The sequence below is a fragment of the Gymnodraco acuticeps genome, unplaced genomic scaffold (genome assembly GCF_902827175.1).
Source record: "Gymnodraco acuticeps unplaced genomic scaffold, fGymAcu1.1, whole genome shotgun sequence".
NCBI lineage: Eukaryota > Metazoa > Chordata > Actinopteri > Perciformes > Bathydraconidae > Gymnodraco > Gymnodraco acuticeps.
In genome coordinates, this window is record NW_022990700.1 from 53826 (window position 1) to 75391 (window position 21566).

The window sequence follows — 21566 nt, forward strand, 5'->3', positions numbered from 1 at the left end:
AACTGGCTCCTTTCGACGCGAAGGAGGAGCGGCTCAACTCCGAGTCCCTCCCTGATGACCGAACTTCTCACCTTATCCCTAAGGGAGACACCAGCCACCCTGCGGAGAAAACCCATCTCGGCCGCTTGTATCCGCAATCTCGTTCTTTCGGTCATGACCCATCCTTCATGACCATAGGTGAGGCTTATGTATTCAACCGTATACCAAAATAGGCTGTTAAACAGTTTCCAATGTATTTTTACATAAATATAAAACCGTTGTAGTTTTTAGGCATACAAATGAATGTGAAAGATAATGTGCGTACGAGACATTATTATTATTATTATTATAATTGAAATAGAAACATATCATAAGAGGGATCATCCATCATCCATGCACGAAACAATCAGAAACCTTTCACAAACTCATGCCATTAAAAAGGGAACTATCAGAATACAAAATAAAACTATGCAGAAAATAGGCCACAGTGTTGGTAAATATAAAACAAAATAAAAAGATAAGAAATGTTCCAAATAGAAAACTAGTTGGTTTTTACAGCTATCTTTAGGACAATTAAAAAATAACTAGTACTAAGATGGACAGGATATGTTTCCAGGGATGCAGAATCAGACATCTTCATGACTCTTGGAGGATTTCTTTTTCTGTGAAAAATAACAGAAAAGTAAGTATGAGTTATCTTTCCACTGAAACTAATAAAATGTTATTATGCTTTGACCAGAGTCGGAGAAGAGGTGAGAAGTAGAATGTGTCGTACCTTTTTGTGGCTGGAGTCCCCTGAGGGTGTCTGGATGGTTTCTGTAGGTTTGCGGTCTGGGACAGAACGTGCAGGGGTTTCTGGGACATCAGCTGATTTTAACTTGATTTTCTCTGACAGAATGAAAAAATGAAAAAGTGAATACAAACTTGCAAAAGACAAAACCCCAAATAGAATGTTGTCATGATTACGGGGACTCACTTTTCTTCTTCTCTGTCGGAGGACTTGGCGTGTCTAGGTTGAGTGGAAGCAGTGGCTCTGTGTCATTATATTCCAATGATAAGAGCTGCTTTTTCTTCTTCTTCACCTCAGTGCTCTGCTCTGGCTGTTCCTCTCCGTCACCGCTCTCTGATATCTTTGTCATTGTTGTATTTTCTTCAGATACCTGCTCTGTCATCTCCTCGCTATCATCCGCTTCTTTAACGATCTGCTCTGAATTCTCATCATCAGGTTTCTCCTTTTTCTTTTTTGCTTTCTTTTCTGTAACGATCTGCTTTGAATTGTCCTCATCAGGTTTCTCCTTTTTCTTCTTCTTAGCTTTCTTTTCTGTAACGATCTGCTCTGAGTTTTTCTCATTTTTAACAATCTCCTTCCTCTTCTTCTTTTGCTTCTTTTCTTCAGGTATCTCTTCTGAATTATTCCCGTTTTCTTCTACTTTTTGTTCTAATATTTCTTCACTTTCATCCGTCTCTTTTGGTTCCTCAACTATCAGCTCTGTATTTTCTTGTACCTTTTCAGCTTTTTTCTTCTTCTTGTTTTTTATTCTTGGTTCTAAAGTGTCCACATTATCAACACTTTCGTCCTTCGCTATGATTTCTTCTTCTATGCTATCTCCCTGTGTTCCTTTAGTGACTCCAGTCTTCTTTTTCTTCTTGCCATATTTTCCTTCGACACCAGTGTCATTTGTATTCTCCTCCACATTATCCTCACTAATTTTCTTTTTCTTCTTCTTCTTGGGCTCAGACGGAGTCTCATCAGTTTTTTCTTCAATCATGGTCACATCTTTTATTTCATCCTGTTTTGACGAGGTAAGAGTGGGCGTCGCTGCTCTGTCTTCTACAGCGTTGATGTTTTCCTCTTGGCTCGGAGCGGCAGAGGAGATCACAGGCGCCTTCTTTTTGGACGTACTCTTCTTGGGTTTACTCTTCTTTGTTGGTGTTTCTGTAATGGCTTTCTCCTCCATTGTCTTATTCTCTCCAACTGTGTTCTGTTCATTGGGAGTAATTGTTTTTGCCGGAGGCTTTGCCCGGGCTTTCCTCACTTTCTTTTGTACGGGTGGTGATGCAGCCGAGTCCAGCGCATTGATGGTGTCCATCTTGGCCATGTCTGAATCTGTTGACAGAGTAAACATGACGAATACATTAAACTAACACAACTAGGTGGCACAAATGCTTAAAAGAAAACATCAACTGTATCCACACAGCTTCTGTACACAGCTCTGTTTGTATGAAATCACTGTTTCCCATGGTGACGTTATTCATTGGAGTTGTGGTACTACCTCTTGGTTGTCTTTCTCTCTTTAATTGAGAGGACTCGGCCCTAAATGGTTTTCCATCTTCCAACATGTCCAGCATTTTCCAACCCTCTAAACCAGGGGTGTCCAAACTTTTTTCACAGAGGGCCACATTCAGAAAAATATACGAAGGGCTGGGCCGCTCACTAGAGGTGAGGTATATTGCCTCATAAGTTCAGTTATAAGTTAGAAAAATCAAGCAAATATAGGTAAGTTATTCTTGATACTTGAAAATGCTTTAAGAAACACAACAGCCTAAATCACAGCTCTCCGTAGGGTTTCATTTATTTTGTTGGCAGCTCATTCCTTAAAACAGAAATTCTATCTCTTTCTCAATGTAAAAAATAAATGGTTCTTCTTATCTCGGGAGTATGTGACTTAATCTTAATTATTTTAGTGTCTTCGGAAATATTACCATTAGCTTCATTTGAAAGTGCCAGGAAATTATGATTGGAAACTTTCGATTCATCCTCACCCTTTACACACACTTGAACAGAAATGCCCTTTTTCAGACCCACGCCCTCACCTACCTGTCATCTGCTGGAGGAGTTTCTTCCATTTATCTACATCCAGACTGTCGTCAGAGTCAGAATCGTCTCCAGCCACAGCCTGGGATTTAGTTTGGGTCTTTGATTTTTTTGCCTTGATGACATTTTCTCCAGATTTACTTTCATTTATTTTCCTTTTTGCCGGCACAGTCTAGAAGAAAAACATAAGAAATAACAGCCTAATAAGTAAAGTTGAACAAACATGCGTTGAACAAGTTACTAAACCAGTGGCTTTAATGTCTCGTAAAAAATGTAACTAATTACCTTCTTTTTTTCCGTCTCTTCTTTGATTGCAAGTTTGTCCTTCTTTTTCTTTGTTGCAGCTGGAAATAAAGTGTGTAGAATAAGTACAAAATGTACTCAAGCACACTACCAGACTATCAATCACTTCTTCTGTGACTGTGGAAGAACTCTGTCAAGTGTGTATGATGCAAGTGTTGTTGATGCAGCATCTTGAGCCCCCTGCTCAGAGGGGCTACAGTATTCCCTCCTTTGTCTCACAGAATAATTTAACCTCACATATGCCAAACTTGACTAGACCAAAGGAGCATTAAATATCAAACATTTCAGAACGTTTTTTGATGGAAGGAAAACACAAGTCCTCCATAAACAAGTGGGAGGCAAGGTAAGAATGAAACTTGTCACAGAACTGGTTTGGAAACTGCATCGAGTTAGCCTACCTTCAAACCCCTTCAAAAATGTAAAACATAATTATCACGCTATGTTTGACACTTTCCATGCCGTTTACTTTAAGTTTTCAAAGTAAGGCACAACTGCGCTTACTTTCAAGGTAAGTGGAGTAAGCAAAAAGAGGTAAGACTCTAGCATCACTAGTGGTATGAGGAATAACACATTTAAAGCCAATGCGTTTCAGCCTGAGGCCTTCATCAGAATAATCATATTTAAGTTTTGAGAAAGAAGCACTCATACCCTTATTCCTTTCTTGTTTGGAGAGCTTGGCTGAGTCCTGCTGCTTGTCACTGATGGGAATAGAAACAATATTTAGCACACACATTATAACTACCATCAAGTCAAAATAAGGTGTTTGATTCCAGCAAAGAATTGAGAAATTAAACTCACCTTAACCACGATCTGTAGATGTCCCATAATGACTCAGCTACTTGTGTCTCTACCTGCAAAAAATAACATCATACTTACAACCATACATATCGTTGAAATATTCTATATAGCTTTGCACAAGATCCTTTTTTCAAATGGATCAGATTCAAAAACAGTTTTAACGGTGCATTCACACCAGCCTTTTATAGTCCGGTTGAATCGAACCCTGGTGCGTTTAGCCGCTTGGTGCGGTTCATTTGGGTCGGTGTGAACACAGTCCGAGACCTCTGAAGTGAACTAAACAACCGGACTCTGGTCCGCTAAAATAGGTGGTCTTGGAGCGTTTGCTTGCGAACTCTGGAGCGGTTCATTGCTGGTGTGAACGCAGTCCGCACCAAAACATAGGAAGCGTAGTATTTACGTGTCACAAGAACGCGGATGTCTTCAAAATCTTTAGCGATAGAGTCTTTCAAGACATCCGCGGTTGTTTAGTTAAAGAGTGAAGAAGAATTAAGTGTTGAACAGTGTCGTGTAAAGTAAAAATTCTCCGTCAACTACATAAAAGTAAGAACACCTGTCGTCGGTGAAACGCCCCTCCTTACTGCAGAACGTCTCTCATTATATGTCTTATAATTAGGGCCGGGACTCGATTAAAAAAATTAATCTAATTAATTAGAGGCTTTGTAATTAATTAATCGAAATTAATCGCATTTTTAATCACATTTAAATTAGGGATGCACCGAATATTCGGCCACCGAAAATTATCGGCCGAAAATGGTTAAAAAGGCCCTTTCGGCTTTCGGCCGAAAAAATATCACCGAATGTCAGAACAGGTTTACGTTGGTAACCTAACGTGTTGTTGTGATGACGTAATAAAGACGCGGCGACCATGCTCGCGGCTGGCTCACAGGGGGGGGGGGGGGGGGAACATTGACCTTTGTCATCGAGATTGCCCTGAGCCTTTAACAAATCGTATTAAATAATCTGATGACAGACTGTAAACAGAATAGCTGAAATTTTAACAAACTAAATAACTCAGTTACCTCTAATCATTAACCCATGTTTGTATCATGTAGTTAACTCCGTGTGTTGCTGCTAGCATACATAACACCTGACGTGGAAACGTTACTCGTGGATGGGGCTACAGAGCTGCTAGAAAGACGGTCGAACCCGGTGCATTCCTCCGTCTGCATGCGGTGCACTTTTGCTAAATGTTTAGACAAATTGCTCGTGCTTACATGCTAAACTCTTATTGCACTTATGGTAACAAGTATTCTCCACATCGAGACGGGTAAAGTTTAACCACACCTCGAAGCGCGTTCTCTCCGCCATCTCCGCAGTGTGTTGCTGCATGTAGCAGCTGCGTGTGTGTAAACTGCCCCGCCCCCTCGCACACAGACGGGGGAGAGATCTCGTCTGATCGAAAATACATCATAGACGCATTTGTTGTCTTTGCATATTAGAAACGAGTTGGCGACACTAAGACTGCGATATAATGTTTTTTAGCAATAATACATGACATATATAAATGTACTGTATGCATTCAAAAGTGCTGAATAAATGTTTTATGGACCCATAATAGTGATTATTATTTAAGTTAAGTTTTGCCATAATCATGTCTATTTCCATAATCAGGTAGCTGAACAACATTGGTAAAAAATGTATACATTATATATATATATATATATTTCTATTAATCATTTTCGGCCTTTCGGCATTCGGTTTTCGGCCAACTGTTTCCTATTTTCGGTATCGGTTTCGGCCAAGAATTTCCCATTCGGTGCACCCCTAATTTAAATATTTGACCTGAGAACAGTGAGAAGCAATTTTTTTCACATGGATTTTAGTATACCATTAGGCGCATTCACACCGCAGTACTTTTCCCACAAAGGTTCATGAGAATTTAGTTCATGAGAACTCTTTGAACCTGGGGGAGGATTAGGCAAATGAAGCCGCTGACGTCACTTCTTCTTCTTCTGCTTTGGGTTTACTGGCAGGCCGCAAACCACTTCACGGCGTATACTGCCGTCCAAAGTCCCCGGCCGGAAGTCCCCGGAGTTAGGGACTGGCTTCAGTAGAAGCTGCTGGGAGTCCCAGCAGCTTCTACTGAAGCCTTCCGAGTAAATCGCCAGAACGCGGACACCTCCTCATCTCCACCGCTCCCATGTTTTATTTTGTGTTGCCATAAGTTAGTCTCTCTGCGTTTCTGCGCTGGGCTAATGCTAATAATGCTAATGCGAGGATAATAAAATGGCGGCTTCACAAAACTTTTTGGGAGTTTTACGGGGCGTGGTTTGCAATCCGCCCAGCCAATCAGACATATAGCTCTTTTCTCACAAGAGAGCCGTACGAAAGTCCCTGCTCTCTAGCAGCTCTCTGCTCTCTAGCAGGGACTTTCGTGGGGGTAAAAAGGTTCTCATGAACTAATTTTAGTACCGGCTCTTTTTGGTGTGAACGCGATAAAAGAGGCTAACGTCCACGCTAGCTTCCACGCTAGCTGCTATATGTTTTTGCATTGAGGTGATACTTGAGGCTTGATGTGCTGCGGTGATATGCAAATTCCTTTTTGCATAATTTGCACACAACCGTGCTCTTATCGACGCTTCCATCCGTCCGTTTTTTAAAACAACATTTCCCACTGTTGTTCACTGTGGTTTGTTGTTGTCTGAAGTCATGAACGTTAGTTGGTGCTCCAGTATAATCGGTACGCCTGAAACTCATCCAGTGAGAAACGTTCCGCGGTGCAAAAATAAGTGCGATTAAAATGCGTAATTTTTTTTAACGCGTTCATTTTTGTGTAATTAATTAATCTTAATTAACGCGTTAAAGTCCCGGCCCTAGTTATAATGTTTTTTAACTGACGTTGTCTGATTATATAATCATATGCGCGGGCCGCTAGTGTCTATTGATCTCCAGATTAACAGCAGCATGAGAATAACCTGCCGAAAGTGCCGATGCTCCATGGCGGAGGCTCCTGTAGAAATTGCCGGTGTTGTGTCAAATTATTCACCCCCATCATGAAATGCACCCCTTGTCACGTGACAGGCAGGCCTGACATAAAATGCACCCCACCCAAAAATATGTTTCTATTCATCCCACCCTCAAGCATTTTTTTAGGGTATGGTTGTAGGACTAGTACCAATGAATGGAGCAAGTTTCATGAATGTGACACTTATTTTGTAAGATTTGCAAAAATATGCTGACAAAGACTATGTAACATTTGTAAACATATATTTTGTTTGTTATATGACAAATATGTAAAATTAAACAATACTACAATCAAACAATACATTTTAAAGCATGTGTATACAGACAGGACATCACAATAAAAAAAAAAACACAAATACAAAAATTACTGGAAAGTGACGAATGAATGCAAAATCCAGGATTCGACACCACTACCATCAAAATACGGAGCGAAAAGTTTAACCACAAGAATCGAGACTATATGAGCTACCACTAAGCGACTCACAGTCTGTAAATTACCATAAAAAGCTGGACGTTTACTTTTCGTTTTAAGCATCGTTTTAAGGTCTTAACGTTTCATTTACAAATGCGCGTTCCCGTGACAAGGGGTGCATTTCATGATGGGGGTGCATCATTTGACACAACACCGGGATTTGCGTGTTTACCCCATGGTTTACCCCCTTATTGTCTGACCAATGGTTGAACAGCATTTCCGTGCACATGACTTGTGTTTAAAGTTTATAGAGTGGCGAAGTCCCTCCCCTTCCGGTGGACCTCCATGGGATCTTATTTCGAAAAAATTATGTATTGAAGTCAATGGAGAGAGAAAGATTATCGTTTGATCCTGTTTGAATTGTGCCACGAATTACACATATGATGTTTGTCAATTTAAAAGATAATTTTGCAAGTCAAAAAAAAAAAAGTGTCGTAAAACTGTGAAGTAACACATTTGTTTGTGTGAAACGCTCAATGAACTACATCTCGGGTCTCCCATCCTGAATCTGGGGGGGACAAAAAATAAATAAATGTCCTGTATTCTGGTGCATTTTAACAGGTGGTTTGATACTTTTATGTGGCTATACTAGCATGAGGAAAATGATGGGTACATTGGGTAATTTCATCCAGTAGTAAAGAAAGAAAACATATTTGATTATTAATTCAGAGCCGTCATTGAATTAATAAAAAGCAGTTTAAATGCCCATTTTTTGTACATTTATATACAACAATAAATATTTGTGAGTGCATTGAGAGATATTGTTGTGGAGAGTCATTTATATATATATATATCGCAAAATACATTTGTGAATCCTTCGGTGAGCATTTATTAATATTGAGACTGATCTGACTCCATACCGATGTTAAGTTCACCTAGGAATGGTATCATTGACTTAAATGTTGCTCTTCTGTCTATATTGGTCATATGATGCCCCTTGACTGAAATGTTTCCTGTTCAATATCCCCACTGATTTCCTTAACATTCTGGGATGAGAGTCCACATCACAATTTACTCTAAACTGTCATTTCCCTTTCATCGCTCACCTCAGCAACGGACCTCTCTCCACTGTCCCTGTATTCTGCCTCTGACTCACTCTCAAGCGCCTAGATGTCAAGAGAGGTGGTGAAGTGATCATTATTTATTGAGCAGTATACTCTTTCACATTGAATTATAACAAGTCCAGGGCTCGACATTATAAATGGCCCGCTGGCCCGGAAGCACTATTTAGACACCCCGGGCCAGCATAACGTACTTTCCACTTGCCCGCTCGGGCCACTAAAAATATTGTTTAAAAATAATTGTTTCCTGTGGTATTGGTATTTTGACTAGCAATTTTGTTAAATTGTTTCGTTTATTAACGCTACAACATAGCGCTTCGTGAGTCGCTTGTCGTTGTTGGGTGAAAAGCAAACAGCTGTTTGCTGCGGAGCGCAGCGCGAGCAGGCTCCCGTGAGCGGGCTCCTTCACTACAGACTATCGCGCCACCTAACCATTCGCCAAAAATGTTTTTAATACCAGTGGTAACCGGCCAAGCGCCGTGCAAAAAACAATCTTCAAATAAAAGAAAGTCACCGGAGGAGTTAAAGGAGAGTGACAGGGAGCATGAGAAGAAGATGGAGAGAAAGTTTCAGCCAGCTTGATCGATGGAGTTGGCTTCTATAGAGTGGTGCAGTGACGCATCCTAAAACCCTTTTTATAATCTATCGATTAGATTTATGATTCGAACATTATAAAAGTAGGGTAGACATGTGGAGATTATCCAGCTGAACAAAACGTGCATTTATCAAACAGGTTTGTTTTCCACAGACCTTATTTCCAGCTATTTTCCAAAACCCTGTGGAGAAATTCCATTGCTTTTTGTCGAGGGAACCAGCAGCTTACTTCCTGGTTTTAGGACGCGTCACTGCACCTCTCAATATGATGCCAATATAAACAAGGTCTTCTGTCGGCTTTGTACATCAATGCCGACCTATGCTGACAAGTAAGTGAAGAGTAGAAAATATAAAGGTATTGGCTATAGGGAAATGTCCCAGCAGTTTAGGATAATGAAGGATCTAATCTGATCTATAGCCATTACATGTCTAACTCCTAATGACAGGAAGGCAGAAAGTGCATTATACAAATAATAATACTCATAATAATAGCAGACATTTTTTAACAATGACCACAATATCATTATTTTAATAAACCAAATGTGAACAATTGAGGAAAATGAGGAAGAACTGATTGTTCAAATGTTGTAGTACAAGTAGTAATGTAGTTAGTGCATAAATTACTATTGCAACAAATGTGTTAATTTTCTTCATTATTAGTCGATTTTTTTTTTGGACGAATGCTCCGGGCCAGTGGTTACAATGGTGGGGCCAGTGACAATACAATTCCACCGGCCCGGAGGGCCAGTGGCTTTTTACCCTTAATGTCTACCCCTGAAGTCATACTGAATGTAAATACAACTGACTCTAAAGTAAGTCCCAGTCTGTGATATTGGACATTTTGAAGACACAAAGTCCCAAGCAGTAGGTAGAATATTAGCTAGTCTATGTAATGTGCACAGAAAATAAATAGTTAACTGAATACTGGGATGGAAATTGCCTATAAGCACTCAGTAAAACATAAACACACAAAAAAAGCTTCTGAATGATAAGAAGTATAATTAAAACATGATGCACATTACCATTTTGAGAGAGAGTACCGAAGTTAAAGAACTCAGAAAATAATCTCTCATCGAACTGAGGCTCCAGTAAAACACATTGACTGCGTCTACATGGACATCATGGTGTTTACATGAGCACAGAGAGATGGGGTTATTCATGTTCCCTGTTTACATGATAAATACTAGTAACTAGGGATGCACGATATTGGTTTTTTGAAACCGATACCGATAACTTCCTGCTTCTCAAGACCGATAACAAAAAAAAATGAACGCCACTAATTATTTTAACGCGATTAACGCATGTGTATTTTTTTTCCTTGGCCGCCCCGTAGTTTCAGAGCGCATCGAGTTTAAAATACCATCTACAAGCTGATGCTGACAGCCCCGCTCCTGCCGCCCGCTTGTGGCAGACCACACTTCCACGCTCACCGGCAGGCACCGACTGGCCATCTGGAGGACCGGGAGGGTGTGTGTATGTGTGGCCCGAGCGAGCGAGAGAGAGACCTTACGTGCATTGTTGTTGTTAGCATCTGGTGCTAGCTAGCTGCGCTAACGGATATAAGGAGCTGTTTAAATGAAAACAGAGGAGCGACATTTCGCCACAACTGCGCCGAGCACTTGACTTTATGCAGGAAGCCAGACAGTGGGACATTGTACGAAAAGTCAGCACACTCAGCACGGATAGTGCGCAACATGATTGCAGCGTCCAGGCAGCTCCGGTTCGAGCATATGCCTTGAGTTGCACATAGCTCCAACGCCCATACCACCGACGACATGTTTGTTTACTGTCCTGGCTTCACGGCCGCACACCATTTACGTCACAGCCAGGCATGAGTTAGGGAGCGCTGGATTTGTGAAGAACTCCCCTCTTCCTAAACCACTAATACCACAGTACTGGCAAAACGGGAGGAGCCGAGTGAAAAACAAGCGCCCCTCATCCCAATCCACCCACACCGCAGTATTTTTTTCTTTTTTTTTACCCAAAAAATATATTGTATATTATTGGGGCTATTAATACTGTTATCGGGTTTATCGGGATGACGTCATAATTCCTAATATATTATCGTGCATCCCTACTAGTAACCTGGCATTTCGATGCCTTTTCTCATCTAAACTATTCCGTATTTGTATCTCTCTATCATGACATAAAGACGAAACTCCTCTGCAGAAGTGAGACGCCGCCACCGCCATCACTGTTAACTGATTAACTGCTACCAGCTGATGACTTACTTTCCTCTTCTTTGAAATGTTCTTATGTCAATGTTGTCTGGGGGAGAAAACATATCAAACCAAGAGATCGTCAGCTTTGGTTTTCGCTGTATTAACCATTTCCTGAACATTTGGTGTGTGCCTTACCTCCGCTACCGGCATCGCTTCATACAACAGATCTGAGCTGTCCAACTATGACAACACTCCTTGAACATGCGCGCGCTATGGGAGAATCTGCCTTGGTACAAAGTAGCAGTGAAAACATGGTACGGAGTTTCATTGATTTGGGCATTCTCTCAATAAGCAAGTGGAATGGATTTGATAGTGAAGCACTGACACAGCGCTCGACAAAGTGCGGCGAGTGGATAGACCGATTCACGGACTTTCCGCATAGTAAAAGTGGGGGGGGGTCTAAACTAATCATTTGAAAAAGTGGGGGGGACTTGTCCCACCCTCATATAATGGCTGCGACGCGCTCATGCCCACAACAACACACGTCACCAAGATGGCCGTCACTACTGTCTTGTCAACAAAACGATTGACTACCCTCACTATCACCACAATGAAACACGTCCAGAAGAATGTCATGCAAAGCTGCCTGCCTGCCTTCCTTTGATTCTCTCTGAACTGCCTGGTATTTTTAATGTTTAATGTCAACCATTTGTGCAGATAGCATGAAGTAGAAAAGATCGGCGATCGCCGATGCTAGCGTTAGCATTTCTCCCCCGGGCTTAAATTGTGTATTATAGAATGATCACACCGGTGACAGTACTCTTCAAAGGGTTCACGAAATAGGACTACTACTCTTACTGTTTAACATTTTGGGTTACTTAATGTTACTTCATATTAAGGCTAATAAAAATGACAAGGCTGTAATGCTAACTAACGTGCTAGCTACTAGCTAGGTAGTTAACTTGATCCAGCCACTCCTGGTCCTTTCATCAGAAGGGAAGTGAAAGAACGAGCAAGACCCATTGCTGGTATGATTACAACCTGGTACTAAGCACACAGGCATCTTGTTAAAGTTATCTTATCTTAGCCAGCGCCATATAGATAGATTCTTTCACACACAGTGACGTCACGAGCTACCCACAATGCAACGCGCGCAATATATATATATATATATAAATACATATAAATACGCCATTTTCCTGGAGGTGCAAATATCCTGGAGGTGCAAATATAAACAGCTAGCTAACGTAGCCAGGCAGAGCGCACTAGGTTTTTTTTCTGAATTAACGACCGAAGAAATTGCTGCATGTCTTCGGATTACATCTCTGGACTTGAGGGGTGTGCTCTAGGTCGTTACTGTGGAGGAAACTTCTGTGTAGCAATGCAGTGGGAGTCACCGACTCATGAAGGAGACACAGGACGAGCAGGAGTTCTGATGTCAAACACTGGTGTTTATTACAAGCATCGGCCGGAGAAATTCACATCACAAGTCACACAGTCAAAGGTTCTGACTGCACGGTGGTTTGCCATGTCAAATCTGAATCCGCCTCTCATCTCAGTAGACCTTTTAATCAGTTTACAGGGAGTCAACCCACACATTGGGGAAGGCATCTATGAACACCTGGAAGCACTGAATCACTTTATCTGACTCTATGGCTCTTGTGACCGGTCATAAAACTGACAATGGCAGCAAAAGCTGACACTTCCCATTCTTTAAGACAGATAACAGACTTCGGCTTGGTCGTAAAACGTCAACAAGCCGAAAGGTCAAATCTCTTAAGTAAAGCTAAAATTATTCCCTCACAGTTACCAGCGTAAACTAGAGCTGTGTGGGTTGTCGGATTGCCCTTACAGACTGCCTGCAGATGTATGGAAAAACGACCCTCGAAAGTGGCCTTCGTCGATTTTGGCTGCATCTACGTCTAATTTCTGGAAACACCAGGTGAATACCCCACTTGTCACAATAATATTATCATGCCATTGCATATATGTGGTATTTTAGAGTTGACTAGATATTCATTAAGGCAATAGACTATGATATTCAGTACAAGAAGCTTAGCAACACCTAGACGGTGTACGGCTAAACCCTCGGCCTGCTTGCACCTCGCGTAAAATTGGCGGATACCGGAAGTACGGTGTCGCCCTCGGCCCAATACCCGTATGTGTGTGTGAAAGAATATATTCTATCTATATGGCGCTGATCTTAGCTATCTCTTAGTGGAGGAAAACAATTGTGACATCACTTACGCGACTCTGGGATTTGTAGTCTTTCTAGTTGCGTATTTTTCATAGTCTTATATTTCAACAGTTTTACGACAACCTGTGACTTTTTTGACATGGATATTATTTTTTAAGATTGACAAACATCATATGTGTAATTCATGGCACAATTCAAACGGGATCGAAAGATAAGTTATCTCTCTCCATTGACTTCAATACATTATTTTTCCGAAATAAGGTCCCATGGACCGGAAGTAGATGGGCGTGACTTCGCCACTCAATAGTCCGTTTGAACCTATGGTGTGAACGCAAACCGAACCTTCTGAAAAATGAAACAATGTAACAAACTGTCGTCTGGTGCGCACCAGAAAACGGACTATTAGGTGTGAATGCATGCACCCGACAGGGATTCTGTGATGTTATGAATACGTCTGTGAAACTATAGTCGTCTACCGTATATATTACTATATATATATATATATATATATATATATTACTATATATGTACACCTTACTACAGCACCGGATAACACCAGGGTTATGGAGAACATTTTGTATTTGCTTGTGTACAGTGTATCAACCATTTTTTAACAGTATTGTCTTTGGCACAATGACACTGCCTGTGTTTTGCCCGCCAGCAACTATGTGTCGAGTGTCGTCACCCGTTACGTCAGCTAGGTTACTCCTATAGGAAGACAGGTTATTGACCACTGGGTTTTCAAACCTGAAACCGTGGCCGTTTCTCAATGTCGAGTATACCTGCTGCAGAGCCACTATTTCAAGTATACTACGTAATCGAGTGGCGCCGAATGCTGGGCATTTAACATGCATTGAAATGTACAATGTAGTGTGTGTGTGTGTGTGTTGACCTGTGGGCTGTATTTCTGTAGCTCCTCTGCAGCAGAGTGGAAACCATGCTCCTTCAGGTGGCGGTAGATCAGCAGGGTAAGTTCGCGCCTCGATGCTTGCACCACAGACATGTTCGACACACGAAGAAAAATAAACACGTAAGAGAATTAGGGTAACGTATTCTCATATTAACATTGGCCCCACAATCCACTGCCACCGCTACTCCACAAAAACACGCATGGAAAAAAGATGAACTCTGATCTCAGGAAGTGGTTCCGTTTACCGCTGCAATGCACTCTGGGAGGTGTAGTTCTTTTACGAAACCGTGTTATTTTTCATATAGCCTACAGCTTTCCCCGCTAATGTAAAAACAATGACACCATAACTGCAGCACGTTTGTGTAAAATGCAGATAATATCCTATTATGTTTAAATGTTTTTAAACAAATATGCATGCCTAAAGAAAAGTGCTATACAAATCCCATGCATTATTATTATTATTATTATTAATCGGTTCTTTTTTGTATTAATTGTACTTTCTCTTATGCAACAAAGGCTGTTCAGATCATCTAAGTGCCCACATTAAGTTTTTGTCTTAAAAAAATCATCAACACTTTAATAATATTTTTATACATTTATGGTCTCCCTTTCTGAAGCTTAAATGTGATCTCCACTTGGAGTTCCTACCCTCAAGTAAGGAACCATAACGTTTCTGGTCGGCGTATTTAGGCTATATGGGCACAATCTGCCAAGCAGAATATCACAGTGGCCTCATTATTATACTGGGGCCTTATCATCAGCCGACAAAGAACCCTTTCTCTTATTAATTCTTATTTAATACCTGCAAACTTTCCTTTGATTTTGCTTTGATTCAGCTCAGTTGCATATCCTGTCACAGGAAAGAAACCTGTGAAAAGACGAGCCCCTCCCTTAAACAAGGCCTGTATGACTTCGGTTGATCTAATCTTCTAGGTAATTTTCCACAGGTTAATTCAAGAAATATATTTTAAAGGTCAGAAACATTTAGTTTACTTCAAAATACTAACTTACTGTTTATCCATAAATGTAGACTACTTATTTTCTTAATGGCAAAGTTCCCTAAAATCATGCAGTATAACAACAACATTGTGAGGTCTCCAGACGAAGTATGGCCTATTCAGACATTTTAAGTAAAGGCTGCAATACTACAACATAGAAACACTACATTTTAAGTTAGATGGCATTTGCCTAGTAAAGGTGTAATTAACTATCCTTTCTAAAGGTGCTTGTCACACAATACAAAACTGAACAATGGCACATGGTGTCCTTTGTAAATCAAGACAAGAAAACCCTGATATCTCCAGCTGTGATGACTGTATTGTTCACACACTATAAGATGAGAAAAATAAAGCAGAAGACCAACATAGACCACTGGTTCATAAAAGCAAATAACACAGACATTATCCCGTAAGTTTGAACATAAACTGCCACCTGCCCATGCTGGCCCATCTCAGTTGTAACTCTTGTGGTTTTATATATTTTTTTACCTTGCTCTCTGATTAAATCTCTCTATGTTGGAAAAAACATACTTCAACAGCGAGCCGATCCACTATTGGGTCAAATTGGTTGATCGACTTTTTAAAAAAGCTGCCGGGAATATATCTCCAGTCAATCAGGTGTATTTGTATAAAAGCATGATTTCTTTCTTGGCTGGATAGTATGGGAAGAAACTTAAGGTGTCTGGGCAGTGGATCTGTAAGAGAGCTGGCGGTGACACCTTGGGTCAAACCGAGGGAGAGTATTGGGTAAGCAGAGGGTCAACATGAGCAAACGGCTGAAAGAGTCCCATTCATGGAGCAAAATCAGGAAAGAAAAGCATGTGTATATTCCAAACGCAACGTCAGTGCTCTCATGAAGCTTGATTTCACAATCTCACCCCCCCCCACACACACACACACACACATACACACACACACACACACACACACACACACACACACACACACACACACACACACACACACACACACACACACACACACACACACACACACACACACACACACACACACACACACACACACACACACACACACACACACACACACACACAGGTTGGGCAGATGGGGCTTGGTATGGGCTGACTCAGCTCCCATTCATTTTGATGGGACAGACCACCAAGGTTTTATGGGAGAATAACAATTTGTAAAATGGGAAATGTCATATTTCCTCAGCCCACTTTTCCTCTACAAGTCACAATCTATTGGACAAATAACTGAAATGTGTTGAATATCATTTTTAAGAGTGAGAGGCATCTATCGGAGAGTCAGAGGAGGTTGATTGTCTTTGCATCCTTGACTTTCCCTTGGCTTTGATGACAGGTTGCAGTACAAATATTTGTACAAGTAAACCTAGTAAATGGCACTCTGTTTCACAGGAAAAAAGTCTACTTTACACATTCCACATGTTTAGCAGCTAACTTCTGCACTCACTCTGCAGGTAATTACCTACAACTACACCCGGGGAGTTTTGTTATTACTGCATACCTTTAATGTGTCATCATCTGCCTCTGTAAACAGTCGTAAAACCATTCTAAGTAAAACATTTTGAGATGTATTTTATATATATAGATGCACATGGATTATGACTGATGGGTTAATTAGATTAAAAAAAGATTCCCTTTCAGATGTCCTTCCAGGTGGTTTTACCGGAGGGTCATAATGAAGTGTTGTGTCTGGCCTTCCTGCCCAGGTGCTGCTGCAGATCCACAGGAGCCAAATCAAACACACCTTCAGTCTGGGGCCGAGGCCAGCGCTCCTCATGAGGTCTCACCTGTCACGGCACTATGTGTAGACTGTGTTAAACTATTGCAGAAAGAAATAAGAGATGTAAGCTGAATACCACTCAGTGCAACTTATACAAAAGAGACTATACATACTGATTCCTTTAATGCACTGCAGCTCTACTGATTCTACAGGATGTGGCTTCTGAAGCTGATGTGGCTTCTGAAGCTGACACTGTAAACCATTAACCACAGTTGCTAACCACACCTAAATACGAACCTGAACAACTGGGACTAGTTGTTGCTTAATTTATCTGTTATTAAAATACATTGATCTAATCAGATTTAATCAGTAACAAGTGGTGGTGACGAGATAGCCAAAGCCAGTGTTAGCTACCCTAAAACGTAATTGACCAATTCTCATACACTTACTTACACAACATAAATAACAATATTTCAAATGCAGTTTATTTTCTTCCAAAAAGTGGTTCATTTGACAATAAAGCTGAAAGAACACATTTTGTTTGGCACTTTCCCCTCATGTTACCTGAAGATTATCCAAAGAAAGCAATAGTGACTTCCTTGCTGATGACTTGATCATTAAAAAACATTATTACAGGTGAAAAAACGAGGTGTGGAGCAAAACAAAGGTTCTTTTGTATCACGAGGTGCGACATATTGAATACAGTCCCATTGAAGTAAAGGTTTTGGCTTTGGGCTGGCGCACAGGAAGAAAGAAAACCTCCAACTAGTCTTGCTCAGATTAGAAAATTGGGGAAGAGGGGGAGTAGTTTACTGGCAGGGCTGCGTTGATTAGAAAGAGGGTAGTGTTCATGGTGAAGGGGAGCAGCCATATTCAGTAACAGCACCTCTTCCTCTCGCCAAAGCCAACATCTGGCGCTGACCGACACAGAGCAGCAGCCTCTAAAAAAACTATACTTACCTTCAAAACCTCTCTTAAAGAGCACCTTCGGGGGAGAGCATTGCAAAACTGGCCCCGGTAATGGTACAAATCTCAACCTGTCGTACAATGGACAGCTTCCCCCCCCCATCTATGTATATACTCGCATTTTAGACTCTGTTACTAACTGTATATCTGTAGACTTGGTATGTCTTAAATGTCCGGTTAGGATGTATTAGAACGAAATCTAAAATGAAAATTGTAAATAAGCAATCTGTATGTAAAAAACCACCTGTATGTAAATTGTAAATAAGCCATCTGTATGTCAAATATGTCTTATATGTCTTAAATGACATGATGAATTGGAAATGGGGGACCCTGATGTAAACAAGACGAAAGTCTTTCTCTGGTCTGCATCCCCTTAACAATTGTATGTTTTGAGCTGTACTGTACTGTACCCAATATACAAGCTGTTAATAAACTTTTCTTTCAATCAATCAATCAATCAATCAATCAATCAATCAATCAATCAATCAACTCTGCTTCCCTTTCAACTCATTATTGTTTTTCACAGTTTCCCAGAAAAACGCTTTGAACCTGGTCTAAAAGTCATGTGCAAGTGAGAAGAAGATGTTGTTAGTTTGTATGTTTGAGATTGTAAGTTGCTTGGACCTAGTATTTGAAGATAAGAGTTCCCACGGCTAAACTTACATTTGGTTTGACAACTGGAAACAAAATAAAATGTGAATCATTTTGAAAGCTACTGGTGCCTTGTGACATTCCTGAAGGTATGATTTTTTCTAAATGAATGATCAGGCTTCTTATATCTTCTTTCAATTAATAAGGACAGAAAAGGAAGCATTGTTGAAATGTGAACATCCTATGGAACGAAATGGAAAATGATGAGGGTAATGCTCAATCAACAACCCACCACAGGTACTCAAGGCACATTAAATCCATTTCAGCAACTATCTGAAGTTGCCTTATTTCAATCAAATCCATTTATTAAAGTTTTCTCACATAGAACATCACTCTTCAAAGCTCCTTTTGATATGTCATTGAGTAAAGAGACGGGGATCAAGCAGATGGATAGATGAAAAGAACGAATGATGAAGAGTCTGAAACTAAACTAAAGACTAAACCTTTATTTTCCACTGAGTCACAACTGGGGCAACAGCGTGTCAGCATGCTTGGTTCATTAAGAGAGTGACCTTCTTTTACCCGAGTGCTAACTGTGTGTGGAAGAGTGCTATTACTGGAATCAGACAGCTGGGGTTTACAAGAATGCCAATAAATGATTTTTCTGTTTATTCTTAGCTCATTTTGAAATTGAGTTGCAGCCCAAGAAAAGTTATGACAAACAAATAACTGAAAATAACCCCCAGAAACCAAAATGGTGTTTGTTCAACATGTGAGTGTAAATTATCGTGGTCTATTGTAAGGTAACTGTTTCTACAAATACGGTCTTCAAAAATGTCTTGGTTAATGGTTGAATTCTTTATTTTGGTACTATGACAGTTCAAAAAGGGATTAACAAATGTAAACCGTAATACATCTGCGGTTTCAGTCTATCAACATCTTTCCAGACTTTGGAGTGTGATGACTGTGTATGCACCTGCTTGTTGGCAGTGTGAGTTGATATGTGTCAGTATAGGTGTTTCCTTTGGGGTTGTGTAGTGTTGGTTACTGTGAGTAGAGTGTGTTGTTGAGTGAGCCTATGACCAACAGAAAACAAATGAGTCGCATTTTGTCAATGTGGCTGCCATAAGCATGAGACGGTTACTTTTCCGGCAACATACATCACACATATCTTGTTCTTCTTTGTTAAGCGACCTTGGGTCTCATGAAAGGCGCTATATAAATCCAAGCTATTATTATTACATCTGTCCTCCTTGTTTTGTGAACTAGGATCAATAGCCTCTCGTGTGATGCACAACTCTCTGTTTTTTGGGGGAATCTTTGCAAAACACATCATTACCAAGCCACTCCTAGGAAAACTAAATAAATAAACACAAGAATGTCAAACTTCAGGTGCACCTCACTCATTTTGTTTCTCTCTTTCCAAGCTTGACCTGCCTTAAACTCAGAGGCTCTGCTCCAAAGAGGCCTTTGCTGCTGCTCCTGCCGGGCAACCCCCCCCCCCCCCCCCCCCCCCCCCGCCCCGGCCGCCCGGCTGCAGCACCATGCCCTTTATGGGAGGCTCATACTTCCTCTTACCTATACCAATATTTGCAAGGTGTGATGTTTTACCTTGAGTGTGTTGACCAACTTCAGGTTGTGACAGATCTCATTTGAACTTGGAGACCATCTTTCACCTCAACGACCTTAAGTCACTCAACAGTTTTAGATTTTAAAGTGAAAAGGATATTCTGACAAATATTTTTGTAAATGTGAAGTACAGAAGAGTAAAATATTTTGGCCTCTTCAATCATGACAGGCTACACAATTTCAGCCAGAACATTGACATTAGGTCAATTGAAAGCAACAATATTAGGTTTCAATAAACAATATTTGTTTAGACTTAATATTATTGCTTTAAACCTAATACAGTTATGTGAAATGTGTTGACATAATTTAATTAAAGTCAACGTTTCACTTTTTTCAGTGTATACATAATACATCAAAACAGCATTTTTGTGGAACTCAAAATGTGAACTACTTGTGTGAATCAGGTTATCAGTAACATCAACCGCAAAATAACCAAAGTATCAGTATGTGATTCCCTACCTCAATTGTACAAAGCAAAATATAATTCCTAAGAATCCAGTAACCTTATGACATTTTTGATATGCAACCCGAAGATAGACTATGGCCCTATCTGGCCACCTCCATAAAAAACGTATGATGACCGCTTAGAAAGCAAATGGTCTTTTCTTGATTTACATGTCCTTTTTTCTAGTTACTATTAATATTTTGTTAATAATTTGATCCCCAGCCCCCCAAAATGTTTCCCAGTCTAAGTTAATCTGCAGCCGGTATATCAGCGTGCTTTGGGGCAATACGTTCACACAGGAGGGGCGAGGCTGTGCAGTCCTGCTGCTTTCTGTTGACCCGCTGGATGATTCATAAAGTGTTTCTTTGAGGCCTGTTTGGTTGGAGAAGTTATCAGACTTTAGGAAGCCTGCTCTGTCTCCTTCCTCAGTTCTGCAGCACTCATAAAACAGCAGGAATAGTGAGTGAGTGTTTGCGAGTGCAGTGAGGAACAGTGTCAGTGATTGTGTCTAGGGCCCCTGTGAGTGCAAAGACCTCAATCTCCCCCTTACTCCGGGGTTTTCTGAGCGAGGGTGTTTCTGTGGAATCTCTTTCATCCACTGCTAAACCAGGTCGGATGGGAATGTTTTTTTTCTTGCTTTCTAGTGATGTGTAGAGTTGGCAGTGTGGTTCATTTAAGTCAAATACTATAACATGCTTTGAATGAAGAGAAGGTAGTAATGGGGTTTTCTGCCTTCATGTTTGAAACTGCCATAACAAATGTGAACATTTGTACTACAGTGATCAAATAAATATATTTTTCAGAAAAATATAAATCTAGCACAAATGTCTACTGCCTTTATACCACAAGAGATATAGTACTAAGTCAGTATTAACACCAGGACTGTGTTTTGGGGGGTAAAGGGGCTGATGTTATTTCAGTGAAGCAGCGAGGCAAAGGGCGGAGTTAATGGGACCACTAAGGAGAGAGAAA

The 21566-nt window shown here is 40.6% G+C and overlaps 1 protein-coding gene across 2 annotated transcripts; it reads right to left on the minus strand.

Annotated features, from left to right (window-relative positions):
* Positions 1-292: 292 nt before the first annotated feature.
* On the minus strand, positions 293-14506 carry tcof1 (treacle ribosome biogenesis factor 1). 2 transcript variants are annotated; one of them, XM_034231134.1, is made up of 9 exons: positions 14241-14506; positions 3896-3948; positions 3746-3795; positions 3080-3138; positions 2798-2966; positions 1257-2086; positions 956-1193; positions 755-867; positions 293-641 (listed from the first exon to the last, which is right to left on the minus strand). In XM_034231134.1, exons 1-9 carry the CDS (start codon positions 14349-14351, stop codon positions 606-608), a joined length of 1659 nt encoding a protein of 552 aa, XP_034087025.1. In that variant the 5' UTR covers positions 14352-14506; the 3' UTR covers positions 293-605. The 2 variants fall into 2 exon arrangements, with proteins under 2 accessions (XP_034087025.1, XP_034087024.1); XM_034231133.1 differs by having other exon boundaries at positions 956-2086.
* Between the last annotated feature and the right edge of the window lie 7060 nt (positions 14507-21566).